This window comes from Sinohyriopsis cumingii, chromosome 5 (genome assembly GCF_028554795.1).
Source record: "Sinohyriopsis cumingii isolate HCF-2022 chromosome 5, ASM2855479v2, whole genome shotgun sequence".
Taxonomy (NCBI): Eukaryota; Metazoa; Mollusca; class Bivalvia; order Unionida; family Unionidae; genus Sinohyriopsis; species Sinohyriopsis cumingii.
Window position 1 is genome coordinate 102,879,738 of NC_142965.1, and position 22,747 is coordinate 102,902,484.

General features: G+C 34.9%; 1 protein-coding gene across 4 annotated transcripts in view; it reads right to left on the minus strand.

Annotated features, from left to right (window-relative positions):
- The window catches only part of LOC149799905 (U2 snRNP-associated SURP motif-containing protein-like), an 84,850-nt gene that overhangs the window by 40,489 nt on the left and 21,614 nt on the right, over positions 1-22,747 (minus strand). For all 4 annotated transcript variants that reach the window (XM_089959356.1, XM_089959357.1, XM_089959358.1 and 1 more), the window contains exons 7-12: positions 22,246-22,328; positions 17,454-17,619; positions 16,303-16,526; positions 12,984-13,027; positions 5,919-6,023; positions 985-1,051 (exon numbers count right to left, since the gene is read on the minus strand). In XM_089959356.1, coding sequence (XP_089815482.1) covers positions 985-1,051; positions 5,919-6,023; positions 12,984-13,027; positions 16,303-16,526; positions 17,454-17,619; positions 22,246-22,328 — 689 coding nt within the window. The remainder of the gene's footprint in view (positions 1-984; positions 1,052-5,918; positions 6,024-12,983; positions 13,028-16,302; positions 16,527-17,453; positions 17,620-22,245; positions 22,329-22,747) is intronic.

Here is a 22,747-nt window from a genome sequence, read left to right on the forward strand (position 1 = left end):
ATGTATTTGTACGATATAAAACGAGTTCTTTCCTCCCATATTTGAACAAAACAGGAATGAGGATTTTCTTTAATACATTACACACCCTCTCTCATTCATGCTTTCCAAAATATTTTTCACAAATAAAGTGTGAATGAAACTCAAAACAGATTGGAATTTCAAAAAATCTGAATCAGTGCAACTAAATTAACAGGTGAACATCAGTGACAACACCAAAATAGATCCAATTTGAGTGTGTTATGTAAAAATGCAAACTCTAGTTCAATCAAGTTAGATTAAATGGGTACGTAATAAATTTGGGTGATGATTTCATTTACAATGGATATGAAAACTGGTTTCCTACCATCACTATATACTCGCTCATGAGTCAAACTGCAAACAACACAGGGCATGATCTAATGTGCTGGCAGATCAGGGTCTATGTTTCTTGTTCTACTTTTTACTCCTAATGAAATTCAAACACCCAGATCTAATGGTACATTAAGCGATGGCAAATCTAGGTCTCTGTAGTTGACAGAAGGACTCAAATTACAGGTATAGATAGCATATAGTTCAAATCCAATTGCATTTCCAGCATCCCTGTCTGCCGAGTGCAATGTAAACATGCCATATAGTTCAATCTAAGCTTATCCAATTGCATTTCAGGCATCCCTGTCTGCCGAGTGCAATGTAAACATGCCATATAGTTCAATCTAAGCTTATCCAATTGCATTTCCAGCATTCCTGTCTGCCGAGTGCAATGTAAACATGCCATATAGTTCAATCTAAGCTTATCCAATTGCATTTCCAGCATCCCTGTCTGCCGAGAGCAATGTAAACATGCCATATAGTTCAGTCTAAGCTTATCCAATTGCATTTCAGGCATCCCTGTCTGCCGAGTGCAATGTAAACATGCCATATAGTTCAATCTAAGCTTATCCAATTGCATTTCCAGCATCCCTGTCTGCCGAGTGCAATGTAAACATCCTAATGATCTATACTTACATTCAGTATGCTGTACAGTTTCCACCTGTAGTAAATGTGCGCTGGGGACTGGTTGTCAAACAGGAACCTGGCAGAAAAATTTGACAAAATATTGTCAATCTCGATATTTTTGACCAATTAGATTTTTTTGAGAACCGTAATTCCTCAATCTCAAACAATATTAGAAAACTGAATCTACATTTTGTATTATATACGTTCATGAAAAGTATAGCAATAATAAGTTTACTTGTAAAATTCATATAAGACCCCAAAATAATTTTGCTTTTGTGACCATCAATTAAACACCTATGATCATTTCATGCTTTGATGACTGAAATTTTAAAATGATTTAACATTTTCTGTATTAACCCATAAATGTATTATTTTATCATTTATGGCATTCACCTCTTCTACCCATAAAAACTCGACCTTTCTTTTCATTCCCTCTCCATCTTCTTAACACAAAAGATATTATCAGAATATTTTGGATGACTTATTTCTGAGTAAAATAATTTGAAGCAGTCACTTTTTGATGCCTGTTTAATTTCGTATCTTAAGAGTAAAACACGAAATTAATTGTGAGTACATTTGGAGTAATGCCAATGGTTGTAAGCAATGGTTACCATTTGTTGCCATTGCTAAACATTGGTAGCCACAGATGCCTTTGGTCAAAAATCCAAATGCATTCGGAGAATATTTGATATATAAAAAAATGTCCTTATTTGTCATGCTGTATTTTCTGTATGTCTTTGGACAGCAAAAAGTAATGCTTCTTTTTGCAGTTTAAAAACTTTCAACTATTAATTTTTTTGTGTCAGAAAAAAAAAAGGGAGAAAAAACAATCACCCTAGCAAGAAAATTGGCACCAACGATGATCTGCTGCCCATAAAATAAAAAAGGAAAATTTTCCATTCTTTACTTGTGGGGCATGAAAATGACATTACTTGACTATATGTTGATTTTCTTATTTTTATCATCCACCAAAATATATTGCTACACATGTACTGGTGCCATAGTTACATGTGCTTTTCAAGTAAACTGCCATATCATCAATCTTCCACAATGTACACTAAAAATGCCATCATATTTCATCATCACATAATAAAGAAATTAAAATATAGTCCACACTACTGTGATTCATAACATCCTACCAATATCAATGTTTACTAATCTAATAATACATTTTCTTTATAAGTAACAGGTTTCTTTGTCCCAATATCTGTGAAAATACTGAAGTGTATCAATTCACAAAAGCATAATATCCTAATGAAAAGGTAACTAAGAGACCACTGACAATTCAGAAATCTGGGCCATATTTTTGCTGAGAATGGACCTCAGTAATGATACTTTGATCATACAATTTATATAATCTCATTAAAGGGTGGCTACAAATAAACAGGTGTCCAGTGTGTAGCAAGATTATGTTTTTTTGTTTTTGTTTTTTTTATCAATTGTACTAAACAAACACCCCCATATAAATGAATATGGGATTATACTGGGGAACTGAACATGTCAAATCCATTAATGAACTAATGGAACTGTCAACTGTAAAAACAAAACATGTGCTGCATTTGTTAGCTTAGCTTTCAGTTCCAACATACAAGGGCAGATTGTTCAAACAGGTCCAAGTTTTTAAAGATGTCAAAATAAATTAGATCAAAACTTCGCATGAAATGCAAATAACATTCATGACAAACAAAAAATACAAATAAAGGACTTTACTAAAATGGAAGCAACATATTTGCCAGAGAATGCCAGCAACAGCCCTTCTTTCTTTTCTTTTATTCAGAAGTTCAATTGCTCTATTGTTTGTCAAGAAATGGTTAATGAGAGAAAGGTAACTACCTTTACTCCACCATACACATTACTGTCAACAAGTATATTTTTGTCTCAAAATTAATGTCAACATATCAACCCAGCTAGACCCCGATTTATGGTTTAACTCATTTGGCCCTGATCCCGTCTGTACGCGTGAGCCAGTTTCTGCATTAAATAGCCAATCCCGCCTGTAGTTGTGGTTTGTTTACTGCATTCAATGTCTGTTTCCAGTCGTTATGAATTGTGTTAGATACAACGTCTCTGATTGGTTACAAATGGGTTTTTCCCCCCAAGAATTAGACAAATATTCAAGCAATCAGAAATAATTTTACTTTCATTTGTGCAAATCTGAATTGTTAAGAAGCCAAGGGTTACTAACTGAGAGCAGTTTCATTACACATGTTCTGTTCATGGAAAATTGTAAATGATGGCGAACGTAAAAGAGCGATTTTTAATGAGATCAAAAATGAGAAGTTTCTCGGGTTTGATCTTGAAAATATTGAGCAAGCAGAGGAAAGATATGTTTGGCAGCTGGATATTTTGCGAGATTTAGATTCGGACATAGAAGTGTCTGAGATTGAATCGCCAGAAGATGATGCTGCTGATAGCAATGATGAGAGTTCTTGCGGATAAATGTTGCACATAATTTTGTAAATAGTGTATAAATAAGTTTTGAAAGACTTGGACAAATAGGGAAGAAAAAAATATATCACTCTGTAGACAAATTCATTTGGAATAATTGGTGAAAATTTCATGGATTTTTATTGGATACAAGAAGAGAAATTAAGGTAAGAGTATTTACAAAAAATTTCAAACAGGTAAAAACTCTGGGGCACAAGCAGCTAGACACAGCTTAGTGCTTCTGGGACAAAGCAGCAGAGATACTGATAACAGTGCTGGAGCTGAATAAGTTAATACGATAAAATTGAAAATTATGGCTGCCAACTGTTAATAGAGATATTACCAAATACTTATTTTATCAAAACTATGACTGTCACACCAGATTAACAGTACCTTATTGTGGACTCGTGTGTGTGTCTACTCTGATAATGTATTTTTGTTATGGAATAAAATAAAGAACCAATGATAATTAATTGTTTCATCAATTCTGGCTAACAAGAAAAAAAAATCAGTATATCTACTGGAATTCAAAGAGAAATGTCACTTGGCATCTGCACAATGTAGCAGTAAATGTAAAAATTCAAGAAATGACACAGTGGATTACTATTAGTTATGTTATTGGTAAGTTCATAATCACATTAAATATTTCTTGCTGACAGACATGATTTTGGTCCTCCATAACAAAGAAGAAAATGAAAAATATGCAGGGGGTTGGGTTGGGCTGGGTTGGGGGGGGGGGGGTGATGTCAAAAGGGGGGTGGGTGGGTGCCTCTGATTTGGGGGGACAAGGGCCAAAAATGCATTCTACACTCATAGAATACTATTCCTGATGGACCTTATTAGCATAATATATTACAAAGTTGTTACTTTACTGCAAACAAAAATCATCTGAAAAAATAACTTTATGAAACTTTCAACAATACTTGAAGATTTTCAATGTTCACTGTCATATCAACTTGCTCTCCAACAATATTACTGCTGAAATTATTACATGTGCATGTCCGAGTTCACATAGAAATTCAATCAGAATAATTTGTCTATATCTGCAGGAAATATTACAATACACTTTTCTGTTTTCAGATAAAAATCTGTTAAATAGATCACCAAAAATAGTTCAACTATATACAAATAATCCTGTACATTTTCATGTAATTTACCCAACTGAACACAACCTGTTGATAATGTTATGCCAGTCTTGCTCTTCTGCAGCCTTGGAAATGAATTCTTTTGCTTTCCTTTTTGTCCCCAATGACTTTTTTGGGGCTCAGTGTTGAATCTTTCTTTCTTTCTCAACAAAGAACTGTTTTTCCTTTCAAGCACCCCCTTGTATTGGTTGCAATTTGTGCTTCCGATATTCAATCTCTCTGTATGCAGCTTCTTTTGGAGGTGGTGTCTGCTGCTCAAAACTCTTCCAACATAGATCAGTGTAATTCAAATCTTTCTTGCAAAGATTACAAAATGCCAATCCTCTGACAGTAAGTTGTCTTATGAACCAGCCAACTATATTTCCAATGACCTTCTGCTTGAGCCATTCCCATTTCCACACATTTTTCAAACCTGTATCCAAACTTTTTGTGTTCTTTTCTTTTTCAATTTCTATTAGATTCATTGGATGAGTAGAAACTTGGACCCATCAGAATACAATAAGTGTGTGTGTTTTGGATTTTTGACGTAGCTTTAACAATTTTTCAGTCATATCACTATGATGTCTGCAGTGTGACAGTTTATACTGATGTCTAGCACTGGAGCATCATGCCGCATCATGTCCCACCCAGTAACATTATCCTGACACCAGACTAACCAGTCCTAACACTAACCTCTTAATGCTGAGCGCCAAGTGAGGCAGCTGTTGGTACCATTTTTTAAAGTCTTTGGTATGACTCAGCCATGGATCGAACCCACAACCTCCCTCTTCCAAGGCGGACACTCTAACCACTATGCCACTAGAGCGGTCATAATACAATAATCACGTTAGAATACTTTACAATAATCATTGCAGAACATGACCAGACAGACCGTTTTTTAAACACTGGATTAGAGATGATATAAACAAATGATTACATCAAGAATTTGATTTCTCCTGTCCGGAGAAAAGTGGAATTCAGCTTTAAAATGGAGGAAAATCATGTCCGTGCCAAGCAAGCTGAAGCAATTTCTGAGATAATTAGGTACCTATTCATGACTGATAATATTAAATACAGAGAGCAGTTTCATGAAAATAAAACAATCCATAACAAAATAATCCAAAGAATCAGAATCCGAGTCTGAGTGCACTGAAATTTAAAAGTTTGATGATGTGGAGTCTGGTCTCAGAGTTCCAAAACATGGTTTCATTAAATTGTGTTCACAATTTTTTTTATATAAAAGTATTATAAAACATTATCCCAAAAATACATGACATACATAAGCTTTCTGGCAAATAAATTTTGGTTTTTGAAAACAAACTGCGCTTGAAGACATACAGAAAATACGATATTTGTTACATATAGGTTGGTATAAAGCAGAGTTGAACTTACCTGTACATAGGGTTATTTAATTCCCTATTCATAATCATAGCTTCAAACATGGGCCCTTCTCTCACTACGAACTCGATCATTCGATGAATCACGTTCAGGTGGTTTCTGAAACAAAGCTAGGACATGACAATGCCACCCCTGGGAGGGTCAAAAGTATCCCCCCTTCTTTATCTTCTGGAAGTCTTTCATCAATAAATAATACACTGCTTTTCTTAAAAATGATTTTATCAAAATTTTGGTCATTGTTACATATTTTCTTAATTTCCCCATACTTTTATATTATCAACATGACGACTTTGAAATAAGTATATGATTCAATCTGTAAGGTTCTCAAATTTTTTAATTAACAGACAAATTTATGAGCACAGCTTCATTATTTCTGGGGAACTGAACCAACTGCTACTTTAATAGGAAATTAAGACAGAATTACTAATTACATATTAAATTCTTTTGACAACATTTTTACAAGATTAATTTTAGTATGATTCTATATAAACAAGAGTAGCCAGAGTAGCCATGGAAACCATCATTTCACTTGATTCTATGTAATGGTGTACCCTACCCCATGTACCAGACTTGCAAATGCTTCAAGTAAAAATTGATGCCAATGCCTTTGCTACCTGAAAAGCGATGCAGTACTCCCTCATTATAATGCCACCCCTGGAAGCCACGGAACAAATTGCCTTTTAGTAAGACTGACTTATAATGAAGTAGTGTATATGATACATACGACTACCATAACATAATAAAATGGGACCCATGACCATACCCACCTTATAACAAGGAATGTATTATAATGAAGAGCGTTATATTGAGGGAGTGCTGTATCTCTCTCATCATATAAACACAAGTGAGAAAATTGTGTAAAATTCTTATTTTCCAAATTTTTCCTTAATGTTGTAGCAAATGTTCTATTTTTTTTTAAAAAAAAGTCATTTTAATTACGAAAGTGTAATTTCTGTAAAACTGCATGCTCTTGTTCTAGTGAAAATTTTGAAATTGTGTTGATTACACATTAGAAATTAAGATCAAACTTCATTAGAAATCAAGATCAAACATCAACAATATTTTAGAACCCAAATTATCTATCTTAAAATATGCAATATTTAGTGTGTAATCTTATGCGAAAAGAAAATGTTATAGGAGAGAAAGTGGAAGCATAGAAATAATTTTTGTGTCATTTGAAAAAATGATATACATTAATACAATAAAATGTTATAAATGTACAGAACATAAAATGTAAAGTTTAAACATTCAAGTCTAGAAAAGAAAATACAGTTACATAAAAATTACAATCATAAATAAATTGTATGACCAAGAATGTAATATAATTTGAGGAGACCCTTTCTTTATTCATTTTCAATATAAAAATTGAGTACCACATTTATCATTTGGACTGAAAGGCAAACAAACCTGGACAAGATCTTCTAGTGTGAAATGTATCAACAGGTTAGGTCCACACTATTTACTTCAGCTTAAACAGAACAGATCAAACTTTTCCTAGTGGATTATAACCCTTAGGATGACACCACTGTCATAATGACATAAATGTGGTGGTAAACTGTTACCTAGAGAAAACCTTTCCTTCTTCTAGCTGTATCACAACAGCTGTTGTTGTTATTGGGTTTAACACCATTTTTCAGCACAGGATTTCTCATATACCCACATTGGCCGAGCCCGAGACTCAAACCCAGGCAGACAGAGGTATTTCAGTGATCTGAAACGGTGAGCACTTTAGACCACTTGGCCACTCAGCTCCATATCACAACAGATACTGACATTTTGCAATCATGTTTTTTAAGTAACATTAGCACAGAATGTTAAGAGTTTGTGTTCAACAGAAAAAAGTCGAAAATTCTTTACTTGAACTGACATGATACTGACAATCTCACACAGTGGTACATGAGCAAATGTGACAGTTATCTCAATGACAGTGCAATGAAGTGCATGAGGTGCCATACTTAAAATTATTTTTATAATAGACTTCAACTGTGAAAAGGGAAATAAAATAGAAGTCAGTTCAAGTGCTCCTGTACTAATGCGCTGAGATGACAGATTTACATAGCTTTGAGGTGTGTGTGTGTGTGTGTGATTTGAATTTTTAACATAGCTTTAACAATGTTACAGTCATATAGCTATGATGTCTGCAGTGTGGCAGTTTATAGTGATGTCTAGCACTGGAGCAACATGCCGCAGATATGTAGCATAATGTATCACTCAGTCACATTATCCTGACACCTGGCCAACCAGTCCTTACACTAACACATTATTGCTGATTGACTAGAGAGGCAGCTGTTAGTACCATTTTAATAAGTCTTTGGTATGACTCCATCCGCTTGAGGTATAAATAGATTTTAGACAGTCATATAATCTGTATGCATGTATTAGTGTTTAACAGCAGATCAGCACATTAATTCCTATATGGTATCAAATAAAAATAAAGTTCTAAAAACGTAAAAAATGAACTGCACGAAAACTTTGCGATGATAAACTTTCCAGATAAATGCAAAATATAATATAAAACAATTTTAAGTTTAATATGTCAAAATTCTGTAAAATGTATACAAAACAAAGCATGAAGGCATCCAATTTAAATCCTTAAAATATATGGTAAAAACTTTTCTATAAACTGCACTAAGCATGAAGATGAGCTGTCAGGAACAAGAGAATACAGCAGTGTCCATGTGCCACGCTGGATGCAATGGCATATTTGGGTGTAACTGGGTGTAAACTAATGCACGTGCAATTAAAGTACTTGGTACACTGGAACCTGTTGATCTGGCTACTGGGTATTCTGGCTCACTTTAATTAGACTTGACACTGAAAATATCTTTTTACTGTAAAATCCAGCATGAAAAAAATCATTCTCAAATTGGTCAGATTACACAGGTTCCTTGATATTACATTCCAACCTTCAAGGCATCAATCTATTTCTATGATTAAAGGCAAAAAGAATTATTTAAAATGTGTAACCAACTTTCTTTCTATCATCCAATTTAAGCAATGAAATCACAATAAAATTTACTCTAAAATACAAAACAACAGCAGCAAACTATTAAAAATAAAAGAGGGGGGTCCAGTACCAAGATTTTAAACTTTTACTTAAAAAAATGTATATTTTCGTTATTCCTTGGTTCAGACAATCCTTGAAAACCATTTTTGAAGAACTTTTCAAGGAGGTATTAAGGGCTTCCTGACGTTTTAGTTATTTATTTCATGGAAATTGCACCTTTGTTTATCACTGCAGAAATAGTGTGTGATTGGATTTTTTATGTAGCTTTAACAATTTTTCAGTCATATCGCTATGATGTCTGCAGTGTGACAGTTTATAGTGACGTTCAGCACAAGGGCATCATGCCGCAGACATGTAGCATGATGTCCCACCCAGTCACATTATCCAGACACCAGGCCGCCCAGTCCTAACACTAACCTCTTAATGCTGAGCGCCAAGTGAGGCAGTTGTTAGTCCCATTTTTGTAAGTCTTTGGTATAACTTGGCTGGGGATCAAATAAATGGGTACAAAAGCAGAGAAAAAGCATGTTGCTAATTAATTCACCACTAGATTAAATAACAACACTTCTAAATTCGAAATCTTATACAAATTAGATTTAATGTTTTGTATTCAGTCAAATAAATTCAAGAAGCATAAGAAAAACTTCAAATACTTTTCAAGGATAAAACCAACTTTTCAAAATTTAAATAGTTTTCAAGGCAACTTCTCAAATTCAAATAGTTTTCAAGGCAACCTCTCAAACCTCAAACAGTTTTCAAGGCAACCTCTCAAATTCAAATAGTTTTCAGGGCAACCTCTCAAATTCAAGGAGTTTTTAAGGTTGTACAAACTGTTTATTAAGTTATTTCGTTGTAAACAAGAAATGAAAACAAGTGACTTTAAAAGGAATGAAATGCAGAGAAAGATATTTCTTTGAACGAAATCACCAAAAGTTTAAATAGCAAGATAACAGCTAAAGGAGCAAAAGCAACCTGCAGGAGATTAGGGTGAATTTATTCAAGTGCTGATGTTTTGTCTCATTACATATCACTAAATGGAACACATTTAAATAATGGATACCAGAATGACATGGTGATATTATTTACAGTTGGATTTTTTTCAAACAAAAGATTGGGTTTCTTCCCTTCCTTGTCTATTTTAGTTCCCCCAAAATATAATATCCATTTTCTCATCTGATGAGGATCAACTTCAATCAGTAATAAACCAAGGTAGGTTGCAAAACTGTACTGCAGATTGAAAACTTAAAACTCAAATAATCGTCCCCAAAGATAGTTGCTGAATAATCAGAATTCTTGCAGTATAATGAGAAAGTTCTAATTTTATGAGGTCACACCTCGAACCTTCCTCCCTTTATTCTGGTCAAGCAGAAAAAACAACTCAGTTTCTTAACAATTAAAGCTAAAGTATATGCATTACAAAATACTTTGCAAATGTTTCATGGAGTTATCAGGGTTAAATTTAATCAGTACAAACTTGGTACGAGAAATCTGAAACATTTTATTTTTAACTCCAACTAATGGGAAGATACTTTGTGGTCCTTTTCAGCACAGGCTACCATCCAAAGGAAGTACCTTACTGCAAAAAACAGTCTGGCACTACATTTCATTCCTTAAGTGGTTATTTGACTCGTCAACAGTATTCTTGTGTTTGTGTGTGATTTGCATTTTTAATGTAGCTTTAACAATTTTTCAGTCATATCACTATGATGTCTGCAATGTGGAAGTTAATAGTGATGCCTAGCACTGGTGCATCATGCCGCAGACATTATCCTGACACCAGGCCGACCAGGCCTAGCACTAACCTCTTAATGCTGAGCGCCTGGAGAGGCAGCTGTAAGTACTATTTTTATAAGTCTTTGATATGACTTGACTGGGGTTCAAACCCGCAACCTCCCACATCTGAGGCGGAAACTCTGAGCACATGGTCACCAGAGTGGTCAACATTATTCTTGTAATTAATCAGGATAGTCTAAAGGACAATGATCACTGGAATGACCTTCTGGATGTGTCAGAAGCGTCTTTATCGTATCTATAAAAAAAAAAGAGGTATACAATTTTGGGCACAAAAGTCATAATTGGATTAAGATTAATACGTCTGCCATACAAGAACTTCCATAAATTGATGCCCGAGTGTCTTAACAGCACAGAATGTATTTCTTACTGAACAAAGAATTCAGAACCGTAAAAACAGAAAAAAACCTAACTCATCATTAGGAGTAATAAATTTTACTGCAGAGTTGGAAATCTCACCTAAAATATACCTAAATGACCTTCTAATTGGTAATCCTTGTTCTGATTAAGATTTAGAGTAAAGTTTCATGTACAATATGAAATCTTTGTTCAACCAAATCTGCTCAGCAGACAGTATATCAAAGCACTACCTACACCACAAGGTTAATTATTTTGCGGCCAAAGGCATTTTTTTTCAACATCTAGAATCATAATTGTAGAGAACAAAATATCAAATGTATAAATGGCCTAAAATTGAAAGTCTTCATTTTAAAATGTCTAGATTTATCTTACTTTGCTACAATACAAAGTTAGGACCACAAAGAATGTAGACAATCTCCATAATTGATATATCAAATAGTTTCAATTGATTTTTGCCAAACTAGGTACCCTAGACTAAACCATTAATCAAAGTTTATAGTCTTACTGGTTGAAATTCAAAAAAGGTTTGCACCATGGTAAAACTGATCATCATTTCATATCAGCTTAAAACAAAGGAGGAAAAATGTAGAACAAATTTTTTGTGGAAAATGTTTCTTCAATAATATGAAACTGATCATAATATGCAATTGATATATCCACTACCTCACAGATCTAGTCCTCTGAAGCTAAAAAAAGACATTCACATAGTCCTTAAACTTGTGTAAAAAGGTTGTCTGCCTGTCATAGTGGAAGTCAGTTTAGAGTGGTCTCCCCTTGAATGGAGACCACCACCAAAACCCTTTTCTATGGAAGGTTATGTCCATCCTCTTTCAGGAATATAACTATAGGAGAATTTGTGTGGATGTGCTCCATGATAAGCATTACTGAAGAAACATTTAAGTCTAGAAAAAATGTTTCTTGTTGTTCAAATCTGTTATTCGATCATAATATATTAGGAGAATAGGAAAGCAGTGGGAGGTTACATCCCTTTACACTAGAGATGGACCCATTGCTGGTTTATAAACATATGTGAAGCAACTCTGAGGTGTGTGAAATAAGTGGCAGGGTAAACACATAGTTTATGCATGAAAGTGGTTTGAGGAAAACATCCCCTACTGCCACAAAAATCCAGTGGAAGAATACTAACTCCTATTGTTATGAAGTTGCTGAACGACATGGGAAGGTAAGCTAGTTGTGCCGCTGATAAAGGTCCAACCAGATCAAACTGAGCTCACAACAAAGACAGGTCACTGAGGTAAAAACCAGAAAATGTTTCATCTTGTGGCTCGGATGGTATCAGTTAAGAAGCAGTTGTACTATGCAAGTGATGTCTGCCATGTTAGTCTCATGACCCAATATGTGAAAGAATTTATCTGGTGTTGGTTTAGTTCCCTCTGGTTGCAAAGATAGCCCATCAAATTCAGGTCAACTATGGCTAAAAGACAAAATGTTTCTGAAATTAGTGAACCCTGGACTGACTTCCACTTTGGCAACAAGCCAAAAGATATAGTGAACATATTTTACAGTTTGTGAGGTAGTGGACCTATTTCTGATGTATTGTTACCATGTAACCTATTTGCAAAAGCATTAAGGTACAGCTTTGAACAAAGTATTTGAATATGTCTACATTCATGTGTTTACAGCAGAAATCATAAGAAATGCAAATACTGAAGATATGTATCTGTGAAAGCTGACACCTCCTCTTCCACCTCTTGTTCTTCTCTTCTTCGGCTTTGAGACTGGTCTCCCTTTAGTATGTCAGGGTCTCAGCATCATGAGTGGTCTCCCATGGAAAGTGTAGAAGCTATCGCCCTATCAGCCCTAATTACAACATGTTAACTATGCATACAAATATATCTGGTCAAAGATATTTGACGAGATTCTAGAGAATAAATAAATACCTTTCCGTAGGGATAACCACTTTCACAACAGCTTTGGCTAATGTCTGGAGAAAGTTCAGTAAAATCAGATTAAGTTCCGTTGAGAATTATGTCCTCAACTATTAAAATATTCAGTATATTAAAATCATTCTTAAAATCAACATACAATGATAACATTACAGAATTCTACAAAGCATAAAATTTTGAAAATAATTTCTTTTAAAAAATCCTGCAGTTTTTAAATTACTTAGTAAAAAAAATAGTATTTAACTTTATATAGTACTTTATGCCTAGATTCAAATACAAATGTATACTCCTTCAAGTTACAGGGTTTAAAACATCAAAAACAGTTTTATTTTAAAATCATAAATTGACTGCATTTGTGCCAATTATTTAACATATACTGATACAAACACTGAACAGTAGCACTTAAAACTATGGTAAAATGACTACGAGTAGAGAGTTTTTCTTGAACACTGCAAAACTACTACACAATAATGATCATATTCTACAGGTATGATATAATAATTCTATTCATATTAATCTTCCTATAGCACGTACACTTTCCTGAATATGAAGAATAAACTTAAGTTAAATTGTTGTCTTGGCATTACATGTTACTGTACAGAAAAAAGTGCAAAGTGACAGTCAAGTTCAATTTTATATCAATTACTTGCCACTGGCAAATAAAACCTTAACTTTTACTAAAAACATGACTGTTAGGCAATTAAAACTATTTGATGAAAAAGCTGTTGCTCCTAGAAAAGTGTCCTTTTCTTCATCAGACCATGTTTCACATACAAGATTTGATAAATATAAGAGCAGACTGAGAAATAACAAAGCACTAGATGTGAAACAAGTACCGTACATACTCACTTATAAGTCAAATCCAACAGCAAACTGCACATACCCACATGCAATGGCAAACCAGGGACAATGTTGTCTTTAGTCAGATTAAACTTATAAGCTAGTATATATGGTAATGGGAAAACAAAGACATGGGGGAGGGTAGAACTTACCTGAAGTTCTCAAAGGATTTTAGTAAAAACTTACCTGCAAGATCCACAATTGTGAAGGCCAATTAACTATACACTGACTGATTTGTGTACTCAAACTTAAAAACATTTGCTATTTTACTTGCCAGAAGGATGCAGCCAAAGAAACATTTTGTTGCTCTGCTTGCTGAGGTGAATGCTTTATCTATACAGCCAAAATGACTTCATATTTACCTAAACAATGGAGACTTCTGTCAATCTATTCACTTACCTACTTAGTTTTGATGTACTTCAGCAAGAAAATATGAACTGATGTTTGTCTTTGCAAAAATAAGAACTAATGAAAAACATCTGGACAAACAGCCATTTCAAAACTAAGCAGAAGAAATTTTGGATGACTTCAAAAAGGGATAGTGTGAGACTGAATATATACCTTTCTTCATTCATGTTAGTAAGATGATTGTCCATTACTATTATTAGTAATACAAACTATATTTGGTTTAAAAAAAGGTGGACACTATGCCAATAAGCATAGAGGATTCAATTCCAGCAAAGATGCTCAACCTGATCAAGACACAACTCACAAATCCAACTTCTACTGACTGACAAACACACAAATTATTCTTTGTAATCTTACAGCCAGGAAGAGCACAGAACAAGAAACATCTGCAATAACATCTAGACAAGAAAAACCTTAAGACAATAAATAAAGTCAAAGAAAATGTGCAGCCAGCTCCAACACAAACTGAATTTGAGTAGAGTCCCTATAATCCAATGATGCACATAAACTATAAATAAACACTAGCATCCACAGATGAATGAGGAAAATTTCATGTAGGATCAAAATAACTGACTGCAGGTAAACAACAATTATAGAGACAAGATGGAGCAGAACATTATGAAATTTACTGTTATATATTTATATGTGAAGTGGACATCATGAGTGTAAACAGACTTGAAGTGACACAAACAGCAAACCATAATGAAGTAGACTCAAGAATAAGCAACAAAAGAAAGTGTAATTACAGCCTGATTCAATATACCTCCTTCAAAATTTTAAACCATGCAAACATGATTTGCTGAATATATAGAGAAATTAAACCAAGGAAAAACATCTAGTGCAGTAGTTCTTCTGGCATGAATTGGACTTGGGTATTCATCTAGGAAATTAATCACTGTAAATGTGGTATGAACCCTCCTTTCAATATATGTTTTACATGTTAAGATACACTGACAGCTTGTTATGTAGCAAACAAAACTAATGAAAATGCCGCAAAATCACTGACAATATAAATGCATCTTACATGAAGAAATCTCCAATGCTTGACAAAAGTGACAAGTAACAGAAACCTCAAAAAACCAGAAATGTTGAAAACTAGACAGATCTGCTTATATGTTGGCTCTCAAAACGTGTCTGCAAAGCACATATATATTGGTACTCTAAAAGTTCAGAGTCCTGTTTTACAACATCAGTCTAAGATTTGATGGGTTTGGACAAGTTCTAAGAAGAAAATAGTGAAAGTATGCCTGAAGTCAGCCAAATTCATGTAATACATATACTTGGATTTAGAAACTGCTAATGTCTTCTTGAAAGAAAAAAAGAGAGACACAACATTTTGTAAACATAATGAAATATTTGATTTATTATTGTAAAACTTTTGCAACAATGAAATTTAAGATTAACCATCTCAACTTTCAATACCAGTGTGACCTTGATACACCCAAAATAATCTGAAAATGAGCTGGCAGTTGGTTTGACTTTGAAAATACCTGATTTGTAGACCGACTTCTGAATGACAACACAATGTCTTGGTAAGCAATAAGTCTCAGGAGGGAAATAATTTTTTTTCACAACAAACAACTAAAAGGCAATAGCTATTTCACCTCTGCAGCCATTGCAATTTCAAACTATGCACTGGCCAATACGTTACCCAAAAATGATGGCAAACACCAAAGACAACAAAAGATGAAAATAATTTCAAAGTGTAAAATGTACAGTTATCTTTGAATCTAATGCAAACTTTTGGTAAAGATGCAGAAATAATCAGAGGTCGCAAGTGATTTACTTTATCCGGAGACTTATTGACTGGATATAAAATACAGTCTAGCCTCAATAATCTGACTCTGTTTATCTGATGAAGAACTTTATTTAATTGAATATCTTACGAGAAAATAGAATATGAAAAAGTCATTCAAATTCAAAATTTAGGAAAATAGTAAGATTTGTTTCTCTGTCAGATTAGTGAGCCATGAATATACTTGCAACCTATATACATGTGCATTATATTTAACAAAACAAAAAAAAAAAATACTCAGAAACCAGCTGTCTTGTCCTTTTTGATTACCTTCTGTAACTCTTCTGCTTCCTCCTTACTTCCTGGTGGAGGGACTCTGCCGAACTTCTCTGATCTCTCTTTCTTCCTGTGCGACTGTGCATTGAACGGAAGTCCTGATGGTGGTGGAGGCAGTGTCAATTCCATCAAAGCTGGTGGTATGTAAATAGGGTGGGGGGGAATCGGAACAGCCTTCCCCCAACCTAGCTTCATTTCAAAGCCACATATTTCTTTGCCTGTTTTCAAATATTCAGATGGCCAGGATATCAATGCAGTAATAAAAATATCATAATTTATGATATATTATTCTATTCAAAAGTGTGTGTGTGTGTGTCTATATATATATATATATGGGATTAAATCTATGTCAAGTTTACGTATGTGTGTGTAGTGTGCATGTATATGTGTTACTAATGTATGATCACAAAAAAGAAGGCTGTCATTTTCAAAATGTTATCACATGCAAATAATAAGATCTGAATAAAAACTACTAACTCTTGCCATAATATATATATATATATATATATATATACACACACACACACACACACACACACACAGATGTACAGGGTAATGAGCTTCTGAGGAATCCTCTGTTTTTAAGGATTAAGGAAAGATACGGGAACTCGCACTTTGTACAACAACCAGATCCACGCCCTACAAATGTTATACTGTACACACTCTCAAACAAGTCCGTCCAACTGCAAAATGTACAGACCCAGGTCTGCTAAGGCATAATGAACTGGCAGATCTGGATATATGCAGTTTGTTAGAAGTACTCATTAGAACAAACAAGACAGACCCAGCTATGAAAGCACATTATGTGATGGCATATCAAGGTCTGCCTATTTTGCAATTGGACTTGACGTAAGAGCAAGCATAGATGGTACATTAGTATTTAGGATTAGTACAGTAAATGCTGGCTTTTTCTCTGCCTGTGACATATTTTCCAAGGGTTTATGCTCATAAATGTTGAAATGATAGAGTTCATTACTTGACAATGAATTTCAAGTTTCAGAAAAGAGAATCTGAGATGGAAATGAATTTGCATTATGAAATTCATTAAACAAACATATAAAGGTACCAGAAATTCCTTGCAAAAATGGCATAATAATTATTAATATATGTTGTAATATTCTGTTTTTGGGCTAGTCATTCCTTACCCTTAAGAGCATTCATTGCACGCTCTCCATCTTTTCTGTTCATGAAGGCTACAAATCCACAGTTACGACCTCGAGAACGTTCTTCCTCCGTCCTGGGCCACATGATTTTGACACTTGCAAGCGGGCCATATTTCCCAAATATTTCACATAGTTGCTGCTCTGTCATCTTAAAGATGAAAATTTATAGCATAATTTAATGTTTCTTTAACAATACTTACCAATCATTCCATATTAGGAATTAACTTCTACCTACTCATTACACCTATCCCAGACCAAACAAATGTGTCTTTTAAGCCTATAAACAATTAAGACTTTAACAACTGTCAGTATCCATGGAAACTCTTCTGAGCTACTATTATAATTACCTCAACTATGTTCTTAGTTTAAGTTTGATGATTCTTGCGTTTTGGGGCATGGAAGGCTTAATCATCATTTAATTAAGTGCATGGGTTCCTCTCTACAATGCCAATGGTGGAAACATGAACTAAATTGATACAAGTCAGAAACTCTACACCAAGCTGAAGGAAATGTTAGGAAGATAAATCTGACTCCTCTCTGTTTACAAGAAGGCTCAGCTAAGAGGAGAGCAAACTGCTCATATATTTAATCAGAACTGAATTTACCAAGTGCTTCAGTAAGATGTCATCCAGGTAAATTGCAGTTGATCTGAAGTGGGAGATGACAAAGTCAACTGTCTTCATGAAGGCCAATGGTTGAATCAAAATAGGAGACTCTAAAATGATAAATTGTTCCTTAGAATGTGAACTGAAGAAGTTTACATGAAAATGATCAACTGAGATAAAAAGGAAGGCAGCCATAAAGCTGATACAGATGGCAAACATGTTCTTTACAGAAAGAGACACCGACCATGCAGTCTCCATTCTGAACCTGGAAGCTATCAATCTGCTGAGCCAACTGAAGTCAATCACCAGCCAGATATTAAGTTTGCTTTTTATACCAGGAAAAATCATAGATAAAACTCAAGAGTTCATTTTGTGGACTACCTGATGAGCAAAGGGTAGATCTCCTGCTAATTAGCACCTAAAAGGGTCAGTTGGGACCTCAGTCAAAGCAAGGAATTAAAAGAAGAGGGAGCTCGATGAACAAAATATGTAGTTGCTTTTACCAATTCGATGCCCACAAACAGGCTGAATCAAACTATATGAAAATAAATCAACCTGATGCCTGCAGGAATATTATTGGCAGTTGATAAGTGCAGTCATTTTTGTTTATTTGTAGGCTTATGGAGAAGTTTTGGTGCTGTGACAGTTGTTCCCAACTAAACTACAGTTATGGTCAAAATAACTGCTTAATAGGGATAGACCACAACTTCTTTCTCCTGGTGTCGGCATAATGTGACTGGGTGGGATATGATGCTACATGTCTGCAGCATGATGCCCCAGTGCTGGACATCAGTATAAACTGTCTAACTGCAGGCATCATGGCATTCTGACTCAAATTGTTATAGCTATGCTAAAAATCTAAATCACAGGCATACAATTACTCTTTTCTGATGACAGTTGTCTCACCTTTGTGGCTAAGAGTGATACAGCATAAATGGGGATAAAGGGAGCTGAAGTAGCAGTTCTTGTGCAGCCTGTTTCTTCATGTTCTTGATGCAGCCTCGACAATGTAATGAGCACAGCACAACAACGGATGGAGCATGAGTGATGACAAGCGAAAAATAGCATGCCATCAAATTAAATATTAAACACGGCTATCAAGGCATTTGCCAAAGTGTAGTAAGCTTCCCAGTCAATAACTTTCACAATGCATTATGTTGTCTTTTAAACATGGTCACTACCAGCTTTCTCCACAAGTCTCAAAACTGGAAGCAAAACAAAGTCCAGCAAAGATGAAATTGCTACTATATTTTTTAACAAATTCAAGGCTGCCTGGAATGGCTGACAGTCATTTTATATAAAAGCAGGGCAGACACATTTACAACTGATATACCTTTGTTTAAACTCTAAACTTCAAGAAGGACAATGTTCAGGTGCATTCTGTAAAAATGGACAGAAACTGAGATTGACAGCTGACTTTTTAAAAAGGCTTTGGAATTACTTATCAGACGCATGGTCAGAAATAGTCCTGATCCATTGCGACTGCAGGAACTCAATCTCTTGAGATTGCTAGAGCAATCAAATGGAGCAAAGTCTGCCTTCACCATCAGTGTTCAGAGAGATTGGCCGGTCTGTGACATATCTCAATGCAACAACCAATAACCAACCAAACGCAGTACATATGACTGATTGGCCAGCTGGACAGGCTGGTCAGGAGCCAGAATATTGGCAGAAGGATAGATTATGGTTCATACAGCATTGTAGAGTTTTTAATCAAGGAGTTTTCAAGGACCTTGAACTGTTTTAAAGGAGTATTTTGTAATAAGGAAGTTGAATTTCTCTGTTACTTTATCAACTAATCATGTTGTGTGTCAACTTTATCAACTAATCATGTTGTGTGTCATTTGATCCACTTCATTATATCCAAGAGTTTTTCACACAAAAAATCAAGAACTTTACAAGGATAAAAACAATCATTTTAAAATTCATGAAGTTTTCAAGGTAACCCTTTTAACTTATGATTTTTGTATGAACCATGCAGATAACTAGTACAATATACAGAAAACTCCAGCAAAATCTGTAATAATTCACATATTTAAAGCACTATGGTTTTGTCTGGCATGTAAGGGCTGACAAAATGAGGGTGAAAGCTTTCCTGTCATATTCATATCAGTAGTCAAAAGAAAGACAGGTGAGAACAAATATCCCCTGAAACCAACTTCTGTAATGTGGTCTCTTGGATCAGTCTTCTCATCTGAGATCTGAGCAGCAAATGAGATGTCAAATGTTTGAAGCCATAGTACTTCCTTCTTCCTGGTCCAGCTCCAGTTGTCTGGAAGTGATGGTTGCAAATGGCAATAACTGAGCAATCTTTGGTGGGGGAGGGGTAACCTCTATAATGGCTACTTGTTGTTGTTGTTCTACGATTTAACGCCATTTTTCAGCACAAGATAGGCTATACATGGTGGCCAGTATAACTGGTGGAGGAAGAACCCTGGAAAACCCAGGGAAGAACCACCGACCCACGAGAAGCTACTGGCAGGCTTTCCCATGTACCCACGCTAGCCAAGCCTTGGACTCGAACCCACGCAGACAGAGGTGAGACGGCAGTGATCCGGAACAGTGATTGCTTTAGACCACTCGGGACCCCTATAATGGCTACTGACTCAGTGTTGAGATAATGGCTAATGACTTCCACACCAGAAGATTTCAATCCTGAACATTTTTCACTGCCTTTCAATTGTTTCTGCTGAATCATGGACCAAACATCTTCTGCCCAATTGAGAAGGCACTGCAAGGACTGGACAAAGCATATTTAGTATACCTGAGGCACATCTCATGAATGTCCCCTAAGACCTTGAACTGTTTTATCACTGGATCTTCTCGTTGCCATTGTATACCTATCAATTACAGTGGAAATCAACCAGGCAATAGTGAACCATGACAGCTGTAACCTGTACACAAAATTAAGCACCAAAGCTGCAACCTGGGAAAATGTAACAGTGCATGCTATTACAGAGTGCAAGCAATGGAAAACATAAAATATCAAGTACAAAAAAGGTGGGGGAAAAAAATGGAAAATTACCTTTAAAAACAAAAAATAAAGTTTCTGACCTTTTCAATAAAGACAAGACAACTTTGTGGACAAACAGTTTATATTTCCAGGGAAAGCCAATATTTCCAGGGAAAGCCAATTGATTTTGGGAGGTATACAAATACAATGTTTTTCCTTGTATTTTGTGAAAATCGAAAAACAACAAACTGGTTTACAGGCAGTCAACTAGCGGTGAAAAGGGGGAAGTAATTATGAGAGTAAAAGTGTCATAGAAGAGTTCATTCCCATATAAACTATTTGAAAGTCTATATTGTATACAGAATGAAAAGACACATTCTTTGTCTTTCCAAGAAGGTTTAATCTGGGAAGTTGTAGAAGCTAATTCCTGATGTTAGTGTGATTGGGGAATTTATTTGATGGATAAATAAAAATATTTCCAAGACATGATGCTAGAAGCCTTCCAAACTTGTGTTATACAAATTGTCACAGCAGATGATAAGAAACTGAGCATAAAGTATAAAGGGAAGCCTGCTATTAAAGAAAATTGTTATATATGCTTATTTTGTTTAATAAATTTGCTCCAGCTTTAACATTGTAAGGAGCTAATTAACCATTTCTAAAAATGCTTATCACCTAGGATTTCCATGCATCAGGTAAACCCAAATGAACAGAATATTATTAGTATTAGGTACAGCTATCTTGACCAACTTTATTCGCATTCTGCAGCAAATTCAAATGAATAAATAAGATGCATGACTTAAGTGAAAGTACCATATGATCCAGCGCTCTCAATGTGTATGCTACTTATGAAATAGAATGCCAAAATATTTAAGTGTCTAAGCATAAAAATGCACATCTAAGCAACTTGCTTTACATGTGTGTCAGGTTTGGTTGAAATACTTTAAAATGGAATGAGAGCTGTATTTTCTTGTATTACACATGGGAGTGGTGGTGTGATAATGAGGGGAATTAAACCACCCACCAAAGGCAGGGAGCCATCCTTGTATTTAACAGCTGCAAGATCAAACATTCATGACCTTAGAATCACTGAACAGGTTTGTAGGCAAACATCTTTCTGGAGTATGCATTAATGTGTGCCAATGTCTTAGAATACAAATATTTTTCCAAAATAATCCACAAAACAATCTCTCTAAATTTTTTCTGCTTCTCCTACCTTGGGATTTATATTTCCTACATAGATATTAGTTGTATTTTCATCTGTGGACAGGTCTAATGTACCAAGTTTTCCAAAGGGATCTGAAAGAAAAGACAATTTATAATGCATTAAGGTGACAATGTATGAACACTTAGATTTTAACTTCATTACACTGAGAACAAGCAGCTGAATAAATAGCATACAATTATTAGTCATTACTTTTTACACAGTCACTAAAGCTAATTCACACTTCTTTTTATCATTTGTTTTCATAATAAGTGTTTGGACTACATTAAGAATAAAACTCAAAATTGAAGAAACTGATATGCACTCCAATGCACTACTCAGCATGCTACTTGCTGCAATGCAAAACTCAGCATCTTACATGGAAAATGAACAATTCAGCATGCTGCACTTCAATACACAATTAAGAATGCTACACCACAAATAACTGCAGGCTGCACTACACTGTACAACTTAGCATGCTGTGCTGCAATACACAAATCAGAATGATGCACTG